We start from the raw sequence: 25,895 nt of genomic DNA on the forward strand, positions 1-25,895 counted from the left end.
TGATCTAAAATTCATCTCATTATTTATTTATTTATATACCTCTCTTGTCTGGAAATGCTTTATGTGGCTCTCAGGGCCCATAAAGCTCAGCAGGGCAGTCAGTGCTAATTGAAAATGTGGGGGAGGAGGCTGAGGGCAAGCGAGGGTGGGGTACTACAAGCAGCTCCCCCCTCCTCGGAGCCCGGCCACTTTAGGACCCCAAGACTCACCCAGGCAGGAATTAGGCTGGTGTTCACTTGCTGTTATGACCCTAGAGCACCACCATTTATTTGTGGTGGGGTCTGAAGGCCCAGCCCGTCTTCCAGAACCTTCCCCATCTGACAAGGGAGGCCCATGACTGAGGAAAGCAGGATTCTCAGCCCCCAGAAGGGGGGTCACACCACCCCCAGGGTGCTGGCTCGTGTTTGCTGCCTTTCCCATGGGCTTCGTGCCCCCTTCCCCTGCCCAGCCTCCCTGAACATGGTGTCCTGTCCCACAGGTGTCCTACTACAACCAGGCTACCCCAGGCTTTCTCAACTACGTGACCACCAACGTGGCTGGCCTCTCCTCGGAGTTCTACACCACCTTCAAGGCTTGTGAGCAGTTCCTCTTGGACAATCGAAGCGATCTGGCCCCCAGCCTCCAGACCCTCTAGATGCCCACAGTAGCCTCCGCGTGCCCACTCCTGCTGTCCTGCCCCCAGGGACACACCATGCAGTGCATTGAGGAAGGCAGAGGCATTTATTGCTTCCTGCCTACCCCTGTGGGAAGCCTTGACCCAGGGCTCCGCCTGCCCAGCTCCAGTGGGCGCTCAGTTCCTGCCAACATCCGCCAGCAAGTCTTCGCGGTAACTCCGGGGCAGCCTGTAGTAGACCCGGGTCCTGTCAACAGCCCTGGCTGCCAGCAGCACTGCCTGCACGGATGCATAGTCGCCCCCCTCTGGGCCGTGTTCCACTGTGACGGTGGCCCGGGGGGAGGCCGCCAGCAGCCTGGCCACAACTCCGACCATGTTCTGGCCCAGCGGCCCAGCCCGCAGCTGGAAGGACACAGGTTGCCAGAGACCCTGGCATAGTTCCAGCATATCCGTGAGCAGCTGTTCCCTGTAGCCACTGCCCAGTGCCTCCTCAGGCCAGGCTGGTGCCACTGTCACATGGGGGAAGACATCAGCCACGGCTGCAAGCAACTCCCTGCCAGTCACGTGGCCGGGGACTGTGAAACTGCCGTGGGAGATGGTGGCCCCGATCCACACAGGCCGGTTCAGGTGGCCGAGGGTGGAGAGGTGGGCCAGTGTGGTCAGGGATGGCCGGAGGGCCGTGGGCTCTGCTATGTGCAGATGGACACCCCAGCGTCCGGGCCGCCCAGCGAGCCGCAGCAGGCAGGCCTCCAGCGTCATGGTGGGACCTCCTGGGACATGTATGATGGGCACGGGGTCCTTGGCTGCAGGCCTCTGGAGGCCAACATTCAGCAGGATCATGCCTTCTCCGTCTGAAAGAGAAGTGGAGAATAGAGTCAGGAGTTCAGGTCACAGTGAGGTGTCAGACGCCCTTATTAAAGGGGTGGTGATGGAGGCAGCCAAGGAGAAGCTGGTGCCCCATCTGCCAAGATCTGTGTGGATGGTCTGGGCTCCAGGTAGAAAGGGTGCTTTACAAAGGTTCCCGGGGGTCATGGGAATGACGTGATGAGCTGCTGGCCCAGCCCTGGGGCCTGTGCCTGCCTCTCCCTCAGGGATATGAGCCTTAGGAGTCCTTTTCTCTTGATGCCACCGTACTCTGCAGGCGCCACCGGCATCCAGCACATTACCATGGTAACCGAGGCCCTAGCTTCCTGCCCCGAGCAAAGGAAGGGCCCGCGGGTGGGCTAGGAGCGCAGGGGCTGAAGGCCCATCTTACCTGGTAGGCTAACTGTGGCGGTTCTCCCGTTGCCCTGGATGTCAGGAACCAGCCACTCCACGCTCAGACCATCCCCCTCAGGGGCCTGGAGAAGAGGTATCAGGCTGCCTCCCGTGTAGTAAATTCGCTTCCGCGTGGCATTTGCTGTGGGCCCCAAATTGTCAAGATGAAGTGACCACCATTCACCGAGCACCTTCTCTGCGCCCTGTGCCCACACACACTCTTCTCAGCCTTGAGGCAGAGGTTCTCCCCTTGGGGATGACAAGATGGGACTTGCCCAAGGTCCCACAGCCAACAAGCAGAGTTACTGGGGTTGGAACCTGATGGAGCCGAGTTGGCCTGGCCCCAAACCAGAATTCCACCTCCCCTCACCTGTGTGACTTCCATGGTACTAATGTTGAGTCTACTATTGGGTTTGAGTCAATGGGTTTCCTCTGAGATGACTTAACTGCAGGGTCTCCTAGGTCCAGGGTCAAGGGGATGAGAGGTTGGGACAAGCGAATGGGTAACATTTGGGCCACTAATTAGTAGGTGCACTGGAGGGGGGGGTGGTCTCTGAGGAACTATACTGTAAGGGAACCAAACATGGCTTTGCATCTGAGCTGTGCTATGTACAAGCGAATGACTTTGTGTAGGTTACTTGTTTCCCCAACTATAAAATGGAATCCTTGCTTCTGGCCTACCATACCGAGGTCTGGCACACCATAGGTGCTTAAAAGGATCCTTTGACCTGATTCCACTCTGAATTTTCCCTTCTGATGATGCTACATCACCCCTCCAGCTCTGCTCCACTGTCTACCAAATGGTGCCCTGTGCAGAATCCAGGCCCACCACCCTCCCTGTCCACCGCACACCCCTCCGTACCGGCCAGCTGCTTGAACTTCGACAGGACAGGCTCGAAGAGGTCATAGTAGACTTGGTGGGGAGCGCTGTTGTCTCGGATATAGAGGAGATCGTCCACTGACACGGGGTCCATGACACCCTGCCACAGCGTCAGGCTGTACCTGCGGCCCAGAGAGCCAGCTCAGCGCCTGCCTGGACCCAGCAAGGTCCACGGCCCCACTCCTGTGCTCAGAACTGGAGCCTTACTGGGCAGGGATAGGGCATCTGGCCTTCAGCTTCCCACCAGCCCCTTCTCCCCTGAGAACTACCCCCTTCCCAGGAGCAGGAGAAGCCATAGGAGCTTCAGAAGGGAGAATGAGTGAGACGCTGAGCAGGAGGGGCCAGCCTGCCCTACATCCTCACTGGGAGTGTCTATTTCTGCTCCTGTCTTAGGAAAGGGACAGGGACAGAAAGGGATGGGTACAGAGCAGTGGGGAAGAAGTTAGGTGTGGAGGGGGAACGAGACAGCCCTTGGAGCTCCTGTGGGAAGTGGCTGAGAATGGTGGGACTGGGCAGCTGGAAGCAGACTGTAGGAGTGCAGATGGGAGTCCTCCAGTCCCTACAGGACAATCCTGAGCACAGCTGGCTCCCACGGGAGGAAGACTTGCCACTAGGTGGAGTTATCCACCAATGGACTGGCTGCCTCCGGGGGTAGTCAGCCCATCACCAGAGGTATAGGAGCAGAAAGCAGGGATATTGTAGAGGATGGGACCACCAGTAGATATTGGACAGATATGTTTAAGCATCTGGAATCTCCACTGGGGGCATTGGTGCCTGGGGGTGGGTTTGGTGGCTCAGGGGCTGTGGCAGGGGCATGGGAATTCTCACCTCTTCGACTGGCCCAGAAGCCAGCTGAAGTGGGGCCAGGCAGCCCGTACCATGACAGCGCGCACGGGGAAGGTGACCTTCTGTGGCAGTGCTCCCAGCAGCCCCTGCATCTTCTCCACCATGGCTCGGGTGTATGTTGAATTTGGGAACAGGGGCACATAGAGGGTGGTCCAGCCCGGAGACAGGGTGGCTTCAGGATACTTCTCCTGGACCAAGGCCAGGAACCTGCCAAGGAACAGAGATACTGGCCTTTGTGAACCTTGCTGGCCCCTTCCTCACCTCCTGGGTTCCCACTGTGCTAGGAAGTGGCTAGTCCTATGGAATGTAGACTATGAAGACAGAAGCAGAGTCGTAAAAAGAAAAAGTGACTTACTGAGGTCCTACAAATGAGGCATGGACTTTGGAACCAGGGGGTTCTGGGTTGAGGTCCTACCTCTAACCTTGGGCAGCTCATTCAACCTCGTTGATTCTCAAAGATGGCATCCCTTCTGGTAGGGCAGGGCCTCTTCAGCATCCCCATTGGGACAGGAGAGACAAGCCAGGGCCCCAGATGTGGGGATCTAGACTCTTTAGTCATCAGTAAAACTTCAGATATTATTTTTAAATTCCGTTTAAATTTTGCCCTGATTTCAATTTTATTCTTGCCCTTTCCTTCTCCCCAAACTATTGAGTAAAATCAATGCTCCAAGAAGATGAGCCATATTTATCTTGGGCCGCTGACTACATTTTTCCAACTGCTGCTTTCCAAAGGCACCTCAGTTTGAGAATCACAATAAATATTGGATGGGTGGATTGTTGGCTGGCTGGCTGGACAGATGGAGAGATGGATGATTAGAATCAGGAAGACACCTGGCTTTGAATCTTTGTTCTGCAATATTTAGATTTAGGCCAGTCATACAACTACGATGAGTTAGTTCCTATACTAATGAAGTGAAAATAATAGTACCTACCTCATTTTCTTGATAACAAAAGTACTTTTAGAAACAGTGTCTGGGCACATAATAAACATTCAACAAATTGAGTCTCGATTACTGTCAGCTTTCTTTTTTTTTTTTTTTTAAAGATTTTATTTATTTATGAGAGACGCGCGCACATACACACACAGAGAGAGAGAGAGAGAGAGAGGCAGAGGGAGAAGCAGGCTCCATGCAGGGAGCCCGACGTGGGACTTGATCCCGGGTCTCCAGGACCACGCCCTGGGCCAAAGGCAGGTGCTAAACCTCTGAGCCACCCAGGGATCCCTGCTGTCAGCTTTCTCTTCTGCAAAATGGGGGAGATTCTCTTAACCTAGTGTTGCTAAGTAGGGGTCAAATTTGACACACTTTCTCCTTTTATGTGGCCTTTCATTATAAACTATAGAGCGCCAGGCAGCTGGAATACGTGAGGACTGTTGGTGCAGTGCTGGGACTGCACAGAGGCTGGGGAAGGAGTTAGCACTATTAGACTTTTCTCTGGCAGGCCAGCCCTGCCGTGGTCACTGAGGATACAGAAAGGGCTGGGCCCTGTCTCCCCTCCCAGAGTCCACCATGGAGTAGGGACTGCAAACCTGCCATCTGGCCGAGACAGCCCAGTGAAATCAGGGCTGTGTTAGGAGGAAGTGTGAATGAAGGCTCTCCGCAGCCTGGGACGTCGGGGTAATTTTTGGAGGAGGCAACGACTGGGCAAAGGTTCACAGGGAATGGGGAAAGGCATTTGGGGCAGAGGGAACAGCATGTACAAAGGCTAAGGTCAGATTCTATGGTGTGGCTGGACACAGCTGGGGCAGAGAAGTGAATACTCACTGCGTGGCATTGACCTCAATTGAGATGGGCACATTGGGGCCCCTCAGGATGTCGGCATTGATCCACACAGGCCTCCGGACTTTCCCGTCCTCTGTCAGCCGCCGCAGGAGGGCCAGCGAGGGGCCCACAGCCTTGATGCTCTTGAAGTCCAGTTTAATGCCTGTGGGGAGAGGGCCGAGGGCTTGGGGAAATGGCCCCTCATGCTCAGGGCAGAAGGAGCCAGCAGACACGACTTCCTGGAGCAGAGAGAGCAGGTTTGGGGTGGGATAGGGTGGGGGAGGAGGTGGGAAAGCAGGGAGCAGATTCCGGCTGGGTGTGAAGAGGGCTTTCCAGCAGGCCTAGCTGACCCCCAGGGGAAGGAGCTGCCCCTGCCCCTGGCGGGGACAAGTCAGAGGCCACCTAAGGGTCTAGACTTAGGCTGGTGCAGGGGCCGGCAAGCGCAGGATAAAAAAAGACTGTGGTTCTTGGACAGGGCAGGCTTAGAGGGTCCTAAGCCAACTTAGCCTGTGTGGAGGTCACGTAGCCTGCAGGAAGGGGTGGCGTTTGAATAGAGGGGGGCCGTGGAGGTGGAAGGAGCCCCCCCACCCGTGAACAAAGGCCTGTGCTATTCTGGCAGTGAGGGGTTGGAGAAGACTGCCGATGAGGGGAACCACAGGAGATGAGGCTGGGAAGCTGGAGAGGGTGGTTGAAAGCCAGGTCAAGGAGACGACACTGTCCAAGGACAATGGGGAGCCATGCAGGGCTGAAGAGGGGGACTGACAAAGTTGGCTTTTTGGAAAGCTCACTCAGATGTGCCCATAGTGATGGAGGGAAGATGAGAGGGCCTGGGTTTGGGGCAGAATGTGGGTGGATGGCAGAGCCGGGGAGAAGCGGGAGGCTGATACCCGGATTCTGACCAAAATTGGCAGGAGGACCTGGGATGGAAGGGCAGACCTGGGCTTTGAATAGGTTGTACCCAGTTTTGGAGGATTCAGAGGGAGCAATCTGAGCACGTCAGGTGCTTTATGGTGTACCTTGCCCTTTCCCAACCCCCACCTCACTTAGAATGCCCTGGGCCTGGGCGTCTGGAATGCCTGGGTGGGAAAGTCCAGGCAATGAGCAGGGAGACTGGGACTGTCCTGGCTTTGGGGGTGGGGGGGAAGGGGACCACAGGGCCAGGGAGGGGCTGACAGAGTCCTTACCCTTCTGGGAAGAGGCCAGCACAGCCTCCAGCCACTGCTGCAGGGTGTTGTCGCTGTAGATGGCTGGCGGGTGCGCCATGATGGGGACCCCTGTCTCGTTGGCTGTGTTGAGTCCTTCTATGTTGACGTCTGCCTCCAGGACCATAGCGTTGCCTGGGAGAGACGCAGAACTCAGTCAGTTCGCAATTTTTTTTTTCCCGTCATCAAAGTGTGACACATTTATCAAAGAACATTTGGAAAATACAGAAAAGCAGGAAGAACAATACTCATCCACATTTCCATCATAGTTCACATTTTGATGTATTTTCTTCCATCTTTGTCTATGTATGTTTTTTACATCGAGACCATGCTGCATTTAGAATTTTAATCTTTTTCAATATTATGACATTTTCACAATCATTTCTTTTTTAAAGGCTACAAATGCTCTGTTTGAGGGTGCTCACCATGATTTCGGTAGCCACCTCTTCTTCCTGAGACATTTTGGTAGTTTCCAATTCTTTGCTAATAATGATGCATATTTCATCCCGGTTTTTGAATTATTTCTAATCCCTACTTGTGGAATTTGAGGCAGGGCCATGCAGGGCCATTTTTAAAACCCATATTATCAAATTACTGTCCAGAAAAATTGTTCTGATTCATGTTCCCGCCTGAAGTACAAGAGCTTGCCTATCTCCCTGTGCCCTAAAAGCACAGAGCGTTGTTATTTTGATTTTTAAATTTCAATTTTTAAAATCCTGTCCTCCAGAAGTCGGTCTAGGAGGGAGCTAAGGCCTTCCCAATGGAAGTGGACCCAGAAGTCCCTGCCAGAGTCACTGGGCGTTTGGGGTGTGTAGTGGAGGGGTGGGGGACGGGGGTCGAGTTCAGCTCTACGGCCTCACAAGAGGCCTTTTCTCCTGGTTTACACTCACAACCTCCTGACTTCTCACCTCTAGACTTGCTCTACACAGCAACTGAGAGTGAGTATTCTATTCATGTCACCCAAGAACTGTTAAAATCCAAGCTCTGATCAGCGGGTCAGGGGCGGGGCTGAGACTGCATATCTAAAGCTTCTAGGGAGAGCTGGCCAGGGACCACACTTTGAGTAGTGAGGCTTGAATTTGTTTTGTCCTCCCATCTCTGGGCTCTTCCTCCTGGCTGTTGCCTTGGCAACACTCTTCCCTCTGCAGCTTTACTAGGCTACCTTCTGCTCATCTGCTAGCGTTGGCTTAAAATATCACTTCCTTGGGGAGGCCATGCCGGAACCCTATGCCCAGTCTGCCTTAGTCATCTGCCTCTGTGCTACTCTTCTGAGTGCTTGGCCCTGTGTAGTTAGTTGCTCACTTAATTAACCTCAGCCTTCCTGAGTGTGGTCACCAAAGGTGCAGGGTTTGGGTCTGAACTGACCATCACTTGAATTTTGGGTGCCTAGATGGGATCAGGCCTAAAAAAATGGTTGTTGAATGATGAACAACTGAATGGATTAATGATAGAAAAGTCAAGATCAGTAAGCCCAGGGCGGCACCGATGGTTTAGCGGTTTAGCACCGCCTTCAGCCCAGGGCATGATCCTGGAGACCTGGGATTGAGTCCCACATCGGCCTCCCTGCATGGAGTCTGCTTCTCCCTCTGCCTGTGTCTCTGCCTCTCTCTGTTTCTAAAAAATAAAACCCTAAAAAAAAAAAAAGGATCAGTAAGCCCAGGTCCAGAAAGATAAGCTTGGCCAAAGCTGCAGATAATTTTTGCAGATTTCTCTAAAACCTGGGTGCCTAGATTTCCAGGAGGGGGAGGAAGGTGAGTGCTGGGATGTCCCTGGCAGTGAGCCAGGCATTTCACATCATCCCATTTCATCCCAAAATTATGGACCCTGCTTCTAGAGTGCGGGACTCCCTGATTTCCTCATTGGCGAGATGGGGATGACCTCCCCAGGCCATGGAAACAGGATGTGAACATAAAAACACATTGTTAAACCATGAAGGGCTTTATGAAGGCTGCCTTCATTTTCTGACTTGAGCACAAAATTCTTTTATCTTATCTCATGGTTCATTGGGAATGCAGAGAGAGGGGTCTGAAAGGCTTGGGGCCCCAGTGAGGCCTGGATAAATCAGGCTGGAACTGGGTTGGGCTGCAGGTAAGAGCTCAATGAGAATGGATGCATTGGGGTCTCCTTCCCCATCCAATGGTGGGGGAGCATTCCAGTCTCAGGGACGCAGGGGTGCATTGAGAGCCATCTGAGTCATTGTGACCCTCTGATGCTGCTGCTTGGCTTGACTTGCACTAACTGCCTCCCTTGGAGACACTGGGAGCCCCTCGGCAAGGGGGCCAGATGTGACTAGGTCACATCTCACTCATTTCTGAGCCTTCCTCCTGGTATTGACCCAGGGATTCAGTGAATGCTCAGTGAATTGGACTGAAGACCAGTGGAAAGTACATTTTGGACCTAACATGCCTCCTTGTGATTGCCACCTACCCCCAACAACTTCTTCCTGGCAAAATCGTCTTGTCATGAAAAGTTGTTACTTGCCTTTAGATGCTGAATCTGGTGTTTGGGAGGGGTGTGAGGAAGGAACAAGCGAAGAGGGAAGGACCCATTTCCTGTGGCCCCAGGAGGGAAGGAGGGCTGGCTCCCCAGGGAGTGGACAGGAAGTTATGGAGCTGTCCCCTCACCTCACCCCCACATGTCAGGACAGACCTGAACCCAGACTGCAGGCGTGAGCGCTGGGACACACAGGTAGCAATCTATACTACTCTGGCAGGTCTTCTCTGTACCTTTTTCTCACTCACAAAAATTAAGTAATAGGATATCCCTGGTTAGGCATTCACTAAGTGTTAATCATTATTTACATGGCCGTATCCCCCTCTTTGCCTAGGTTAGTCTGGTATATTTCTGTGGGCTCAGCATAATTTGGTTTGGATGATAAATGGTACAGAAAGTCTACCTATCCACGTTTTGCAGAGGGAAAAACTGAACTGTGGGCAGATGAAGTCACCTGTCCCAAATCACTTGGCAGTAAAGAGCCAAGGTCAGATTTGAACCCAGTTCTGATTTCACCAGCCTAACCCTGCCCCTGGGTCTCACTCAGGGTCCTCACCCCAGCTATGCACCACCCTTCTTCCCAGGGGCCTACTCCAGTGATGTAGCAGAACCCTCAGGAGGAAACTGGGCCTCTGGATCCCTGAGCTAGGCTAAGGGGTACCTTTCCATGCTCCCTGCTGGTGGGCACTGCCTGGTTGGGGCCGCTGGCCTTCTCTTTGGCCAAGGTCCTGATGTAGTGGGGCCAGGATGCGACTTGTGTCTGCTACCCTAGAGCCGCCATAATCACTCTGAATTGGAGGCTCCGAGGCATTACACAATTTGCTCAGCTTTTCACAGCTCAGTTTTGATAGCACTGAGCCTCAAATTCACATCTTCTGGCTTCCATAGGTTTTGAGGGCAAGGATCTCCTAGCCGGGACATCTGGCAGCTGGCAGGTGGTTGGGGCAGAGGGCAGGACTTGATGACTTTAGAATCAGACATCTGGTTCAAACCATCATGCCACCACATAGGTAATGCTGTCTCAGCCCACCTCTGCTCTCCTGTCATCTCCACCATCCCCTCCCTGGCCTGTCCCAGTCCTGGCAGCCAGACTTACTGCGTAGGGCAGCTTCCATCTGCTCCCGGCTGTTGGCCGCGTGGTACCAGCTGACCAGTAGACCATCCTGTCGGCTGATCTGGCCCAGGCTCTGAAGGTAGTCTAGCATGTCTGCGTCGGGGCGGCAGACCGCATCCTGCTCACAGCCTGGAATGAAAGCCAAGGGGGCTGTTCACCTCAATTCTCACCTCTGCCTGAGACTCCTGCCCGTTTCATCCCACTGATCATCCCCGGGCTCCCAGGGCATGTCTAGCAGAGAGACAGGGACCCCAGAGTCATCAGCATTGTGAGAGAAATGTGTGGGCTCCTGATGCCCAACCAGCTGGGGGAGTCAGGAAGGTCACAGAGGAGGGAACATTTAAGGGGGCTTGAGGATGGGTGTAAATGTGACAGAAAAGGAGGTCTGGGTTATTCCTGACAGAGAAGACAGCATAAGCAGAGCCTGGGCTGACGGAAAGAGTGTGGTCACCTAGAGGAATGCCACTGGCCTGGTACAGATAGCAGTGGAGACACGGAGAGGGCAGGGCTGGAAGGGGGTGCTGTGATCAGGCTGTCAATGACTGTGAATGCCAGCAAGGGGTTGGCCATGTGCTGAGGGCAGCCAAGGCAGCTTGTGTTGAGCCCCTCTCAGGGGCTGCAGAGCGAGGGCTGGCTGGGAGAGTAGGCCGTAGGTCGTACCCAGAGGCTGTATGCAGGGAAGCCCCAGTAAGGATCAAGGACACTGGAGGCCTGAGAGCTCGGTGGGCAGGGAGGTCAGGAGGTGGGGAAGACAGAGGCCTCAAGACTCCAGGCCTGAGGGTACAGACATGAGGCAGAAGGGGGGGGGGGGTGGAGGCCACCCCCAGGTTTCTGTGGGAAAGGAGGGGCCCTTTACCCAAATGGACACAGGGAGGAGCAGATGTGGGGGGGAAGATGGATTGAGCTCCGTCTGCTGAGTCTGAGAGCCATGTGACCCCCAGAAAGGAAGGTCTGCTCAGGGGTACAGGAGTGAGGCCTGGGCTGAAGGCAACAAGCCCGGTGGCAGAGGAGGGGAAGGTTGATGGGGCCTTCTGCTGGGGCTAGGGTCTTAGTGGGGATGCGGGGTGGGAGAGGAGGCCATCAGAGCAGTGGATGGGAAGCCAACCAGACGGCATGACGGGAAGGCCCCTACCTGGCTGGTTGTGCTGCTGCTGCTGCAGCGTGAAGCTCAGGACCAATCCGAGGGCAATCACCAGAACCACACTGACACTGCCCACAAGGGCCCATTTGGTCCCACTCATCGAGCACCCCTTATTGCAGCCCATGACGATCTTCTCTGGAGAATGCCTTCCTAGTCCCCACGGCTCAGAGTCCCCCAAGGCTCTCTGTTGCTGGGATCTGCTGGAATTCAGGAGCCCTTGGTAGCATCCAGTTCTCCACCAAGGCACTCTGGCTCCTGCAGGCTAGGAGCGTCAACAGCAGAGATAGCTTCTGAGGCTCCTCCCCCTTCCCCACCCTCCTCTTCTATCCACACCCTCCCAGGATCTTAACAAATCAAGCAGAAAGGCCTACCACCTTCCAAATGAACTTTGAGCACATTAAGAGGCCAGAGAATGTTGGGCCAAGCCCCTATCCCCTGCTTGCCTGCTCCTGCCTGGGAGTTGGGAGACCAGAGATCTAGACCCAGCTGGCCCTTGCTTTCCTGAGACCTGGAGCAGGGGTCTTCCCCTCGCGGGCCCTGTTCTTCCCCTGTGCAAAAGGTGGAGGCTGGATTGATCTTTTCCTTGTTTTGCCTTGCCCCAGGAAGTCACCAAGGTCAGGCAAATGTTGATGACAAGGACAGATTATATCTGCCAGAGGCCTATGAATTTTCCTTCCATCCCAGCTTGTGGTTGATAGATTATCTACCTGAGTTTGAAGCTAACAGGCTTGGTGTACCAGCCCCGATCACGCAGAAGCCACTCCTGGGGCAGAGAGTCCACAACAAAAGGGCAGAGTCACCACCTCATGCTGAGAGTGTCCTGGGGGCTCCGGTGTGGGAAGTAAGTTAGAAACTATCCCTATTTCAGGGACCCCGGAGTTTAAATGAGTCCAAGAATCACCTGTAATATACACAGGACTTTGGTTTATAGAGGTTCTCAGAGATGTCTATCAGGGTTACGGGTGACTGATTCAAGAGTGTGCGTGCGTGTGTATGTATATGTGGACGTATGTATGTGTGCACATATGTAAGAATATCTAGAATGATGAATGATGCCTAGATCAGCAGATGGAAGGAAGCTAAGGGCTGGGGAGCAGGTCAGGAGGGAGTAAGGTTCAGGCCTTACTTGAGTCATGGGGCTTGTGGGTCATCCCTGAAGAGCTAGGAGGACACTGGATATACAAGTCTGGGGCTTGGGACTAAAATGAGGGTGAGAGCATCATTTCCTGCCCAAAGGCAAAGAGAGAAGGGTTGTTCCAAGCAGCACACTGTGTGCTGCTCACTATCCTTGGGAAAGATGCCAGTGAGCTCTGAGCTTGCCTGCCTCTCTTGGCTCTGTGGCTTCTGCAGGCTACATCTTGGAGGAAGGACCTTATCCAGCTCTGGCTTTTGGCAGGTGGAACAGCTCTGAAATGGGCACTAGGCTGCCAAGACTCCACTGCCTGTGATGCTTCTCATGAGATGGATAACCAACTGTTGCTGAGCTCCCTTTTGCGTGTAGCACTATGCCAGGCTCTGGGGAGCCACCACCCATGACATATTGTAGGAGACAAGAAGCTGAGGGATGCCAGGAGGCTTCAGCATCTCAGATATAGAGTAGCCATTCTAGTGCTGGTGCTCAAGGAGGGGAGTTCAAGCCCATAAAGATGTCAGACCTGGCAAGTGCCAATGGCAGGGCCCTCAGGGGGAGCATGATGGATCAGGGAGACACTAGGGGATTAAGAGCACAGAGAGGGAGCCCCAACCTTCTACGGGGCCAGGTGGCCTTCAGAAGAGGCACGGCCTGAGTTGACTTGGAGAACCATGGGGAAGGGGAGTAGGGAAGGATGTTCCAGATAAAGCAAGCCATGTGCGTGAGAGGGAGCAAAGGCATGTAGGAGAAGGCTTGCTTGGGGACGTGGGCAGTGCAGTGTGACTGGATCACCAGGTGGGAGTAGGGGTGCTCGGGGAGATGGGATGGGTCTAGGGAGGCGAGAGGCCTGGGTCACCTTGATAAAGAGCTTGGCCCCAACCTGGATGGGGTGGGAAACCTTCACCTATGGGACAAGCAGGAGAAAGACTTGCTTAGCTTTGCATTTTGGAAGGTGATCCTGGAAGCTGGTATTGATTGAGAAATGGCTGGAGACGCTCCGACTCTCCCTGGCACCTGGGCCATCTGTTTCACCACCATCCCTTCAACCCCCCAGCCACATGACTTCCCCCACCACACCACTCAGAAAGGCTTGCCAAAGTGTGAACCCCAGGTTTTGTTACCTGGGTCACTTTGATATAGAGAAGAAATGAGAGGGTGTTAGAAAGCACGGGCATTTCAGATGAGGAGCAGCTATCTTTAGAGCTGGTACCACAGGAGGCTCTGCCCACTGGGCCCTGAGAGGCTCCCCCCAGCTTCTGTGAAGCTGCATCCCCCACAACCCCCCAGAGAAGTTCATCAGAGTGTGGGGAAATGCAGCCTTGAGATACCCGACCTAGGAAAAATCCGGCTCATGAACATTCAACTCGCACTAGCTGGGGCCTGCTGAGTCTAGGGGAGAATCTAACATGGACCCTGCTCCTCAGACATTTCGAATCCAGTTGCAGCGTTAAGGCCATGGGAGCAGAGAGAAGGCCCTCCGGCCAAATCAAAGCTATCTGGGAAGCTTCCTGGGGGAGGCAGTGTGTGATCTGGATCTTGAAGGGTGGGGTATATCTCTTAGGGAGAAAATAAAAGCTTATTAAAAGCTTATTATTTTTCCCCTTATAAAAGTGGTATAAGGGGATCCCTGGTTTAGCGCCTGCCTTTGGCCCAGGATGCGATCCTGGAGACCTGGGATCGAATTCCACGTCGGGCTCCCGGTGTATGGAGCCTGCCTGCTTCTCCCTCTGCCTGTGTCTCTGCCTCTCTCTCTCTCTCTCTCTGATGTGACTATCATAAATAAATAAAAATTTAAAAAAAAAGTGGTATAAGAAAGGTATTGGAGGGACTCCTGAGTGGCTCAGCGGTTTAGAGCCAGTCTTTGGCCCAGGGCCTGATCCTGGAGACCCAGGATCGAGTTCCACATCGGGCTCCTTGCATGGAACCTGCTTCTCTCTCTGCTTGTGTCTCTGCCTCTCTCTGTGTGTCTCTCATGAATAAATAAATAAAATCTTAAAAAAAAAAAGAAAGGTATTGGAAATTCAAAAACATGGAAAAAGGAAGTTATTATCTTAAAATGAACAATGAGATCCACTAACCTATTATAATTTGCTTTTCATTTTATAGAAAGTCTTTCCAGTCATTTCAGTGTACATTTATTATTAGTATTTTTGCTTTGTTTTGCCTTTTTAATGGATGTGCTAGTTTTCTATTGCTGCTGTAACAGCATGGCTTGGGGAGGGAGGCACGGGGGTGGGGGTGGGGTGGATTAGAGCAAGAATTAGATTAGAAGACTCATTTCTTCGGCAAATAAGTATTGAAGATGCTGGGTACCAGCTCTGGGTCAGGCTTTGGGTACCAGGCAAGCAAAGATGAAAACACATCATCTCTGTCCTTAAAACATTCTCAGTATAATGAAGGAAATAAGGAAGTGAGCAGGAAAATTTACAGCATGCTGTCATAACTGTTCTGAGCTATGCTGCAAGAGCAAAGGAGAAAATCCTAACCCTGCTATGGGGAGGGCATCGTGGAGGACCTCCTGAAGATGATACCTATAGGGTTTTGACAGATGGGTAGGAGTTTACAGGTGAAGTGAGGAGGAATTGAAAGCAGAAAGAGGTAGGGGTTCCCAGAAAAAGAAAGATAAGCAAAGCTTTCTTGACATAAGAGAAGTCATCTTAGGCCCTCAGCCATCTTGTGAAAGAATGTAAGAAAAAACAGCCCAGAACATTGCCCTATCATATTCAGAAGTGAAGATTGACTTGCTACACATTCTGAGTTATCTCTGCAGGATCTCAGCCCCTCTGAACCCTGAGACACCAGACCCACATTGGAGCCAGAGAATCAATAATGTTGACCCTTGCAAGGAAGGCCTCGAGATTTGACCCGGGCTTAGTCACCATCACGTAACTTTTGCCCCAGTTCCATGCTGTATTCCCCATTACACAAGTCCCTTCATGAATACTGTGCATCTTAGCTTAAAAATCCCCCAATTTTGTTACTTGAGAGGACACTGCTTTGGGGAAGACCCCCAGGATGTTCCTTTTCTTGTAGATAAAACCCTTCCTTTTCCTATTCTTGGGCTTGGCTGTGTCTTTTGGCTCAACACCAAGAGGCAAACCCAGTTCTGAGCAACAGAGTGGGATGGAAAGAAGATTCTAGATGGAGGGAACACCATGAGAAAAGGCACAGAGGCAAGAATCATTACTGCAAGTTTGGAGAAACCACTGTGTTGCTATAGCAGCAATTGTGCAGGAAGAAACGGGAGGAGAGGATACTGGGGAATATTTCCAGTGGTACAATGGACTAGACACACTGGACAAACCCCCAGGGAAAACAATTTAAATGCTGAATAAAATATAATAATCTCTTAAAGTGCATCTCTCAGCTAATGTAAGAAAAGACTGAAAAATAACATGCAAGCAGGAGCTCTGAGGGATAAGCGACTGTCAGGCTGACTTCTGTCCTGAGGAATTTTGCCAAACTCTGGTGACGCTGAGCCTCCATTCTGGTGGCTGTACAGATTGAGGTGACAAGGCGTAAAGCCCAGGGCCCCCTCCAAAGTGGGGATTCTAGATACACCTTCATGAAAATGGAATCTAAATGCTGCACCCTTAGTGAGGGTTACAGAGAAATAAACCCACTTGCCAGTTTTGATATTGGTACTTGTGGGTTAAAAAAATTTCTGTGGGGGCACCTGGCCGGCTCAGTAGGTAGAGCAGGCAACTCTTGATCTTGGGATCATGCGTTCAAGTCCCATGTTGGGCATGGATCCTACTTAAAAAATTCCTCTGAAAATTATTAAACACAGGCTATCCCTCATACTGGTCCTTGGTCCAAATTCATACTGCCTAAGTGGTCCAAAATTTCTAAATGGTATAATTTAGTTTAAGTTAGCCAGAGGTGCCCCAAGGTGACTAGCAGAAGCAAAAACAAGTCTTTTCAAGAGGAACATGGCTTCAAGCAGGACTTTAGGAATTCCCAGGCAAAGAGTTAAGGAAAATGAACAGCTCATAGTCCACGACCCCAAAACACTTAAGAAAACAAGGTCCCATGAGTGAAAACTGACAGAAAGGCAAATAGCAGAATCAGACCAATGAAGTCTTTAGAAGTCAAAACCACCACAAAGAGAATAAAATGATATGTTTAAAGAAATAAAAGCTAGCTTGAAAATATAAACAAACAACAGTAGACTATACAGAATGACCAAGTAGATTTGAGAGGGAGCAAAACAGAACTTCCAGAAATGAAAAATACAATTAAAATAAAAAATTTAATGGGAAGACTTAACATAGTTTAGACACAGCTGATTTGAGAATGAGACAAGATCTATCCAAAAATCAGAGATGGGGAAGTTTGAAACGTTAAGACAGAGAGAAGGGCAAGCATACGTGTAATCAGACTTGTAGAAGAACTGAGAAAGAATGAGAGAAAGGCAGTTATTTTCTTATATTTGTGGAAACACTTCTAAGCGATTGACCAACAACCTCCAGATTTACGAATCACAAGGAATCTCAACTTGGAAAAAATAAAATAAAAAGCAACCCATAACTACATATGTCATAGAAAAATTGCAGAACATCAAGGTCAAAGATCTCAGAAGCTGCCAGAAATAATAGGTTGATCAGCCCCAAAAAGCTGGCAAACTGACTTCTCAAAGCATCAATGAGAGCCAGGAAGCAAATATTAATATTATTAATATTATTAATTTAATATTAATATTACCATTGCTGTGCTCAAATAAAATAACAGATACCCTAGAATTCTACATCCGGTGAAAAGAGTTTCAAGAAAGGATAAAATGAAGTGTTCTTTTTTTTTTTTTCCAAGCAAAAACTAGAAGAGCTCATCACTGACAAACTCTTACTCTTACTAAGGAAAGATAAAGGCTAATCAGACACTTAAGTAACTGAGCCACTCAGACTCCCTGAGAAAGACTATTCTTCAAGCAGAAGGAAATTGATCCCAGATAATGGGTCTGAGATTCAACTTCAAAAATAGTCATCCAAGATATTGGTCAAACCTAAACAAACATGGATCACATAAAACGATAATGTCTAATTGGTAGGGTGTAAAAAACAAAAACAAGCTAAAATAAAGAATAACAATAGTGTAGAAGTTGGCAGGTGGCTGACTGAACTGAAACTCTTATAAGGTCCTTTCGGTTTTCATTTGTTGGTTTTCCAAAGGCAGATAACACTATTACTTAATTTTAGACTATGTCAGGAAATATGCATGTTCAAATGGCCAGGGGATCCCTGGGTGGCTCAGCGGTTTGGTACCTGCCTTTGGCCCAGGGTGCGATCCTGGAGTCCCGGGATCGAGTCCGGGGATCGAGTCCCACCTCAGGCTCCTGGCATGGAGCCTGCTTCTCCCTCTGCCTGTATCTCTGCCTCTCTCTCTCTCTCTCTCTCTATGTCTGTCGTGAATAAATAAATAAAATCTTAAAAAAAATGGTCAGTGTAACCCTAAAGACCTTAAGACATGGACTATGTAACTTCCATGCAAGTAGAAGAGAACAGCAGAGTAAGAGAAGGCAAGCAATTCAGAAATCCTAAAGCAAGTAAGAAAAAAAAGAAAAATAAGAAAAAAATTTAAAAGGAGAGATTCCAGTTCTAGTAATGGCAATGTGGCTCCTTCAGATCAACCCTCCTAGAGATAACAGCTGCAAACTCTGGACAAAGTATATATATTTTGATTTTTAAAAAATATTTTATTTATTTATTCATGAGAGACACACACAGAGAAAGAGAGAGAGAGGGAGAGAGAGAGAGAGAGAGAGAGAGAGAGAGAGAGAGAGAAAGGCAGAGACACAGGCAGAGGGGGAAGCAGGCTCCACGCAGGAAGCCCAATGTGGTACTCGAACCCAGGACTCCAGGATCACGCCCTGAGCTAAAGGCAGCCTATCAACCCCTGGGCCTCCCAGGAATCCTTCTCTGGACAAAATAAAAAAAACAATTTCCTGGGGGAACCCGGCTGGCTCACTCAGTGGAGCATGAGACTCTTGATTTCAGAGTGTGAGTTCAAATTCCACGTTGGCCATACAGCTTACTTAATTAAAAAAAAAAAAAATAGAAAAAAACTTAAAAAGAAAAACCAAAAACAACTACCTGAACATTCTGGAAAGAGATAAAAAGCAGGAAGAGACCAGAAGGGAGCCAGTATTTGGAAGGAGAAGCTACCACATGCAAAAATCTGTGACGTCTCACAAACCATGCTCAACCAAGAAAGCTGGAAACAAGAGTGTGCGCTGTATAATTCCACTTAACGAAGTCCAGTAACAGGCAAATCTAAACGATGGTGCTAGAAGTGGGGTTAGTGGTTGTCCTTGATGGGGGATGGTGACTGAAAGGTCTCTGGGGTCCTGGCAATGTCTATTTCTAGGTCTGGGCGCTGGCTGCATGCTGCACTCACTTGAAGAGAATTCATCAGAATTGGCAGATCCGTGCGGTTGCCCGTGTGCGTATGGGGTTCCAGTAGGAATGAACAAAATCAAAAGGCAGCAGAAACAGGCAGAGGCAGGAGCAGGCTGTGGAGGGGCCTCGGCGCCAGACGGCCTGGACGTGACCTGTGGGCAGAGGGAGACGCTGAAGGCGTGGGAATGAGGTCGGGGGGGCTCCCTTGCAGCCACACAGTGGTGGCTAGCGCAGGAGGGGGCGCTTCCCTGCGGGCCAGTATTTCAATGATTGGCCCAAATCTGGGCTCCCTCTGGGCTCCTGGTGATAAGGACCCCAGCCAGAGTGGAGGGTGTGGGGTTGGAGGGACGGGACAGATTTGGGGACAACATTGGAAGGACGTTTGGTTAATTGGGGGCATGAGGCTAGGGGCGTCAGGGTGATGCGGGAGAGCTTGGGTCTTGTCTCACGGAGTCGAAGAAGGAATCTCCGAGGACGCAGGAGCATGAGTGAAGCCACAGAAGTTTATTAAGCAAAGATACAGAGAAAGTTCTCGGAAGTGAGAGGGTCCCCGACAGGGTTGCCCTCGGGGGCTTGTAGGGTCGGTCTGTTTTTGAAAGCCAACCAGGGAACCTAAACCCTTTTAACCCTATCTATTGATATCACCATTGAATAAGGACTAGTTATGCTCTGTTGGTGACAGATGACTGTTGTTAAAAAAGACCCGCTTCCCGCCCACACCTAGGGCAGGGTGGTCTGGTTTGTTTCCATATCTCTGGTTTCTTTACCCTCGGCATCTTTGGGAGTTTTGTGGGCCTGCTTCCATGGCCCCCTACCTAGCCCCGCCGAGCCCCATGTGTCCCTAACTCAAGAGTGGGTTCTTGGGAGAGGCTTGTCACGGCAGCTGGAGAGCGAGTGAGGGGCTACTGGGACAAGACAGGAGCTCCTGCCCAAGGAGGATTTTGTTGAGAAAGAAAACTTGGCCATGTTGGTTGGTTGGTGGAAGAGGCAAGTGGGACGGAGCTCTAGATGGCCTGCTCCCCCTGCCCCAGGTGAGGGTGCGGAGGGGTGGGGGTGCGGTACAGAGCCTGGAGCTGGCAGAGCGGGAGGCAGAGGGGTGGGGGCAGAGAAGGGGGACTGAGGTGGACTGGACAGGAGAGATTTCACTGTTGAGTGCCCGGAGGCGCCTGGGGTGGGGACCTTGGGGTCTGAGGCAGATTTCCAAGTGGGATTTATTTTTTTTAAATTTTTTTAAAAAATATTTTATTTATTTATTCATGAGAGACACAGGGAAAGAGAGAGGCAAAGACACAGGCAGAGGGAGAAGCAGGCTCCATGCAGGGAGCCCAACGTGGGACTCGATCCCGGGTCTCCAGGATCCTGCCCTGGGCTGAAGGCAGCACTAAACCACTGAGCCACCCGGGCTGCCCATCCAGGTGGGATTTAATGAGCGGGGTAACCCAGAACACAGCTTAGCGGAGAGGTTCGCTACAGCCCTGTAAACCATGCCCAGCGGGTTTTTCAGTGGAGTCACTGGTAATCTTAATCGGTTTACTTCTCACTTGTTACGAGTGTCTTCTGAGTAGATAGTAGAGTCTTCAATTCCTTATCTGGGAATCTAGGTTTCAGGGTCTGGATTCCGGGCGGCCGGGCCCTCCTCATTCCTGCCCTGCTCTGCACTTTATCTGCGCCCCGGGTGAGGAGGCAGAGGGTGGAGCAGGGAAAAGATAAGGGACACCCATGACCTTGGGCCAGGCTCTTCCCTCCGTGGCTCTCTGTTTCCTCCACACGGGCTGCCTGCTGCCAAGGCCTGCCCGCGACCCGCAGGGCCCGCTCTGTCGCTGCACCCCCTGCCTGTAACTTTCTTCAGAACCAGGCTGTTACCCCGAGATAAACAAGAACTTAGGTTGTACGGTGAGGGGCTTTGATGGGGAGGCTTGAAAGCTGGGCAAGGAACTTGGACTTCAACTGAGTAAGGTCATTTCTCGGCTGTGGTGGAGGGTCCTTCCTTGAAAGGATTACCTCCCTGCCTCTAGCTACCCTGTCGGCAAGAGGTGGGGCCTCATTGGCCGGGGACTCCTAAGTCACTGTGACCTCACAAAGACCGCAACACCAGCCTGGGCTGGGGGGAGACTAGGTAAGCTGAGGGGTGGCTCTGGGAAAGTCCCAGGGGTGGGGGCAGCCTCCCCAGCCTCTACAAGGCAGTTACCACCTTGACTCCAGCCCCCACTGGGGAGAAGTCTTCCCCCCTCTGGCTGTAATTCCACAGTTAGGACTTCATACTTTTGACTTAAAGCTGAATTTTCTGTTACCACGTGGATGCCCCAGGTGGAGGTAACACATTGAACTTGGCTCATGGAGAAAGAGTTTAGGCTTGATCTGAGAACACCGTGGGTGGGAGCTGGGGGAGGTGAGAAGACCCAGGAGAGAATGCCATAGACTGGTGGGCATGGGACGGAAGAAGGCAGAGAAACTGGAAGCCAGGCTGGGTCTTTATTTCAAGTCCCCCTACCCTACCCTCACCCAGGGGGAGAAAGGGGTGATGAGGACGAGCATTTACTGGGGGACTACTGGGGCTCAGGTGTTATGATCCTATGTGCATTATCCATTTTTTCTCCTACACTAATCTTATGGATTGAATATGAAGACTGACGCTCAGCATGGCGAGGTTACTGCCCATGTTCACACCACTGTTGAGAGACCGAGTGGTTCCAAATTCGGGTCTAGCTGCCCACAAAGTCCTGGATTTGTGCATTATAACTGGGCATCAGGACATTTAGGTTGTTTTCGTTGGACTTTACCAACTCCTAGGGTAGGGGCCTAAGTGGAAATGGGATTAGGGAATGAGAAACAGGAAGATATGGCTTCATTGAGTGATTCATGGCCCAGAAATATCAAATTGCAGGAAAAGCAAAATTGAGAGGATCTGGTATGAATTCTGACTACCGTTTCCTGGGGCTTTACAAACATTATTTTGGATTCCCAAATAGTCTGAATTAACATGCCAGTAAGTGAGGATAATGATACCTATCTTGAAGAGTTGTCATCGATCCGTCCATCCCCCACTCCATGAATGTTTCTGAACCTCCCCTGTGTGCTAGGCCCTGTGCCATGTGCTAGGAAAACAGGGGTAACAAGATAGGCAGAGACTGACTAAGCCCATTTCTTAGAGAGAAGACATAAAATGAACAGAGTGATCCTCTAGGACAGAGTTAGCACGTGCAGAGAGCACTTCCACCCACATTTGAGGGTCCCAGGAAGACTTCCTGGAGGAAGGGACACCTGAACTGGCATCTAAAATGTTACATGATAGCCAGGGAAAGTGATGGAGATTTAAATGGAGAAGTTTACAGGAAGAGGAAGGAGGCCAACACATCTGAGAAGTTGAGAGTGGTTCACGTATGGGAGTGGGGAAGGGAATGGTTGGTGCTAGAGAGATCGAGGCCCGCTGTGGCCTGAGGCTCTTAGTAAAAGCAACACAGCCACCATGCTGTAGACCAGGATGCCTGTAGACCAGTGGCCTACCCACCAGTTATGTGATAATTACTTTGGGGTGGAGTGAAAGGGGGAGAACTTGATAAATGTCTAATTTCTCAGCCCCCTCAGAGGTGCACAGTGGAAGCCCAGAAATCTGTCTTATAAAAAAAAATAAGAAAAAAAAAAAAACTTTAGCTACACCCCATCATTTGAAAACCCATGAGGAGTCACAGAGGGGTGCTACAGGGGAATGGAATAGTTGGATCGGTATGCATTTTTTCTTTGTCTGAGAATATCTTTATTTCCCCTTCATTCTTTAGGCATAGTGTTGCCAGATTTAGACACAGTTGACATCTTTATGTCTTTCACTAAATTTGGGACGTTTCCAGCTATTACTTCTTTGAATGTTTTCAGTACTCTCTCTTCCTCTGGAACTCTAAGGGTGTTAGATATTTTATTTTGTATCACAGCCCCTGAGGCTCTGTTCACTTTTTTTTAGTCCATTCTCTCTGTTCAAATTAAGTAAATTTTATTGATCTGTCCTTAGCTCACTGATTTTTTTAAAGATTTTATTTATTTATTCATGAGAGACAGAGAGAGACAGAGAGAGAGGCAGAGACATAGGCAGAGAGAGAAGCAGGCTCCAGGCAGGAAGCCCGATGTGGGACTCGATCTCGGAATTTCAAGATCATGTCCTGGGCTGAAGGCAGGCGCTCAACTGCTGAGCCACCCAGGCGTCCCTAGCTGACTGATTCTGTTCTCTGTCACCTCCACTCTATTATTGGGCTGGTCTAGCAACTTAAAATTTTTTTCAGTTGTGTCTTTAAATAATTTCTATTTTGATTTCAATAATTAAATTTTTTATAACTTCTATTCCTTTGCTGAGATTTTCTAGTTTTTCATTTGTTTCAGGAAGGTCAGTAATTGCCTGTTGAAGCATTTTCACAACGACTGCTTTAAAATCGTTATTGCCAACTCTGATCTCTGATTCACTCAGTATTGGCATTAGTTATCTTTTCCCAAATGAGATTTTCCTAGCTTTTGGTATGATGGATAATTTTTTGATATATCCTTGACATCTTGGACATTACGTTAAGAGACTTTTGATCCTACTTAAATCTATTTTAGCTGGCAATCAGCCTGTCAAGATGTACAGTGTAGGTTCTGGACTATTTTATGGACTGTAGTTCCAATGATAGCGGAGCCTTGGGAGTCAGAGCCTTGGGATGGCTTGGCTCTTCTGGCACTGCTGGAGCTTTTGTTCATTCTTGGTGGTACTGCCTGCAAGGGCAAGACAGTGCTTCCCTTGGCCACCTATTGTCACTGAGAGGCCAGGAGCTGTGGGACCTGGTAAATTCTCTGCCACTGGATGGAGAGCCCAGAGATGCAGGGCTCTGCTGGCACTGTGCCTGCAGGTGGATTGGCCTGCTGGTCCCTCTGATACGGAAAGAGGATTAGAGCTCCCCATTGGGGGTCCACCTCATTGGGCTTCCCTTTTTCTGGTCCTTTAGCCAGAGGGAGCAGGCTTTTTTCCCTTTGTATGTGTGTATTTACACACATGCTCTTGACAGATGTGGCAGGCCTATCTGGTGCCCAGTCTGGGATATATGGAAGATAAAAAGAAAACGCTGGGGAACGCACTCAGTGTGATCCCTCAAGTCCTGAGGTTCCTAGCTAATCCACTGCCTTCTTCCTAGCTTTCAGAGTCCTTTTATGGCTGTCAGTTGAATCATTTCCAGGATATTTAGTTGTCCCTGGAAGGAAAGATCAGGGAAAAGTGAGTCTACACCTTCTTGCCTGGTACATGCATTAAAAAATTGTGGCACAATAATCATAGCATAAAACTCACTGTTAGTGGCAAATAGTACCTTCACAGTGTTGCGTAATCACAGTCATTATCTTGTTCCCATTTTTGTCACTCCCAAAAGTAAGCCTGTACGCAGCAAGCAGTCACTTCCCATTCTCTTCTTTCCCCGGTCCCTGGCAACCTCTATCTGCCTTAATCTGCTTTGAGTCTCTTGAGATTTGATTATTTTAGATATTTCATATAAATGGAATCATCCAATATGTGGCCTTTGTGTCCGACTTCTTTCACTTTGCATGATATTTTCAGTTTGTCCTTAACAAATATCAGCAAGTGATTCTTTTTTGTGGCTGAATAACATTTCATTTCATGGATATCCATCCACCAGTTCACGAACATTGAAGTTGTTTTCACCTTTGACTTTTGTGAATGTGCTACTGTAAACCTTTTTTTTTTTTTTTTTTACAAGTTTTTATTGGAACATCCATTTTCAACTCTTTTGAGTATGTAGCTAGGAGTGGAATTGCTGGATCATTTGGTGATTCTGTTTGACTTCTTATACTACCACGTTGTTTTTACAGACACTACACCATTTTATATCCTTATTAACACTGTTTGAGGGTGTCAATTTTCTATATCTTTCTTTGCCAACACTTGTTCTTTTCTTTTTTGGAAAAACTTTTCAACTTTTTGTTTTAAAAGTGATCTCTATGCCCAGTGTGGGCCTCAAACTCATGACCCTGAGATCAAGAGTCACATGCTCTGCCGACTGAGCCAGCAGGTGCTCCTTGTTATTTTCCATTTAAAAAATAATAATGAGTATAAAATAATGTCTCATTGTGGATTTGATTTGTATCTTCCTAAGGGTTAATGATGTTGAGCATATTTTTGTGTGCTTGTTAAATTTTTGTGTATCTTCTTTGGAAAAATATCGTATTCAAGTCTTGTTTGCCCATTTTAAAATTTGATTTCTTGCCTTTTTGTTGTAGAGTTTTGAGAGTTTTTTAAGGGCATCTGGGTGGCTCAGTTAGCAACCAACTGTTAATCTCAGTTTAGATCTTGATCTCAGGTTGTGGGTTCAAACTTGACATTGGGCTCCACACTGGGCATGGAGCTTACTTAAAAAAAAAAGGGATCCTTAGGTGGCGCAGCAGTTTGGCGCCTGCCTTTGGCCTAGGGCGCGATCCTGGAGACCCAGGATCGAATCCCACATCGGGCTCCTGGTGCATGGAGCCTGCTTCTCCCTCTGCCTGTGTCTCTGCCTCTCTCTCTCTCTCTCTGTGACTATCATAAATAAATAAAATTAAAAAAAAAAACAATGAAAAAAATATATAATATAATAAATAAAATCCTTAAAATAAAATCTTTAAAAAAAAGATCTCCCTGTCAACTCTTTCTTTCTTCCTTCTTCTTTCTTTCTTTCTTTCTTTCTTTCTTTCTTTCTTTCTTTCTTTCTTTCTTTCTTTCCTTCTTTTCTTTCTTTCTTTCTTTCTTCTTTCTTTCTTTCTTTCTTCTTTCTTTCTTTCCTTCTTTCTTTCCTTTCTACTTTTTTTTTTAAGATTTTATTTATTTATTCATGAGAGACACACACAGAGAGAGGCAGAGACATAGGCAGAGGGAGAAGCAGGCTCCCCTTGAGGAGCCTAGTGCGGGACTCGATCCCTGGACTCTGGGATCACCACCTGAGCCAAAGGCAGATGCTCAACCACTGAACCACCCAGGTGTCCCCAAAAGTTCTTTATATATATGTTCTGGGTATGGGACTTATCAGATATATGACTTACGAATATTTTCTCCCATTC

General features: G+C 49.7%; 3 protein-coding genes across 15 annotated transcripts in view; 2 read left to right on the forward strand and 1 right to left on the reverse strand.

The window, feature by feature from the left end:
• Positions 1–4,599, forward strand: part of ACOT11 (acyl-CoA thioesterase 11) — a 51,672-nt gene extending 47,073 nt beyond the window's left edge. For all 6 annotated transcript variants that reach the window (XM_077891883.1, XM_077891880.1, XM_077891885.1 and 3 more), the window contains exon 16: positions 479–4,599. In XM_077891883.1, the coding sequence (XP_077748009.1) occupies positions 479–634 (156 nt within the window). In that variant the 3' untranslated portion in view covers positions 635–4,599. The remainder of the gene's footprint in view (positions 1–478) is intronic.
• FAM151A (family with sequence similarity 151 member A) lies at positions 702–20,868 on the reverse strand. Of its 2 annotated transcripts, none has more exons than XM_077891879.1 (10): positions 20,375–20,868; positions 18,832–18,985; positions 11,298–11,568; positions 10,148–10,294; positions 6,541–6,693; positions 5,360–5,519; positions 3,579–3,803; positions 2,733–2,872; positions 1,869–2,012; positions 702–1,464 (listed from the first exon to the last, which is right to left on the reverse strand). In XM_077891879.1, exons 2-10 carry the CDS (start codon positions 18,844–18,846, stop codon positions 791–793), a joined length of 1,929 nt encoding a protein of 642 aa, XP_077748005.1. In that variant the 5' UTR covers positions 18,847–18,985; positions 20,375–20,868; the 3' UTR covers positions 702–790. The 2 variants fall into 2 exon arrangements, with proteins under 2 accessions (XP_077748005.1, XP_077748004.1); XM_077891878.1 differs by having other exon boundaries at positions 20,368–20,868.
• The window catches only part of MROH7 (maestro heat like repeat family member 7), a 55,234-nt gene continuing 50,174 nt past the window's right edge, over positions 20,836–25,895 (forward strand). For 6 of the 7 annotated variants that reach the window (XM_077891871.1, XM_077891875.1, XM_077891873.1 and 3 more), the window contains exon 1: positions 20,956–21,146. The gene's annotated coding sequence lies outside the window, so the exon portion shown is untranslated. The other variant, XM_077891872.1, reaches the window with a different exon arrangement.

This window comes from Canis aureus, chromosome 3, assembly GCF_053574225.1.
Source record: "Canis aureus isolate CA01 chromosome 3, VMU_Caureus_v.1.0, whole genome shotgun sequence".
Taxonomy (NCBI): Eukaryota; Metazoa; Chordata; class Mammalia; order Carnivora; family Canidae; genus Canis; species Canis aureus.

Excerpts from the sequence above, each read along its gene's own strand:
- FAM151A (XM_077891879.1), bottom strand. Across the intron at positions 10,295-11,297 it reads GCAGCAGCACAACCAGCCAG|GCTGTGAGCAGGATGCGGTC; the intron begins GTAGGGGCCTTC and ends CTTTCATTCCAG. Across the intron at positions 3,804-5,359 it reads ATTGAGGTCAATGCCACGCA|GTTCCTGGCCTTGGTCCAGG; the intron begins GTGAGTATTCAC and ends GTTCCTTGGCAG.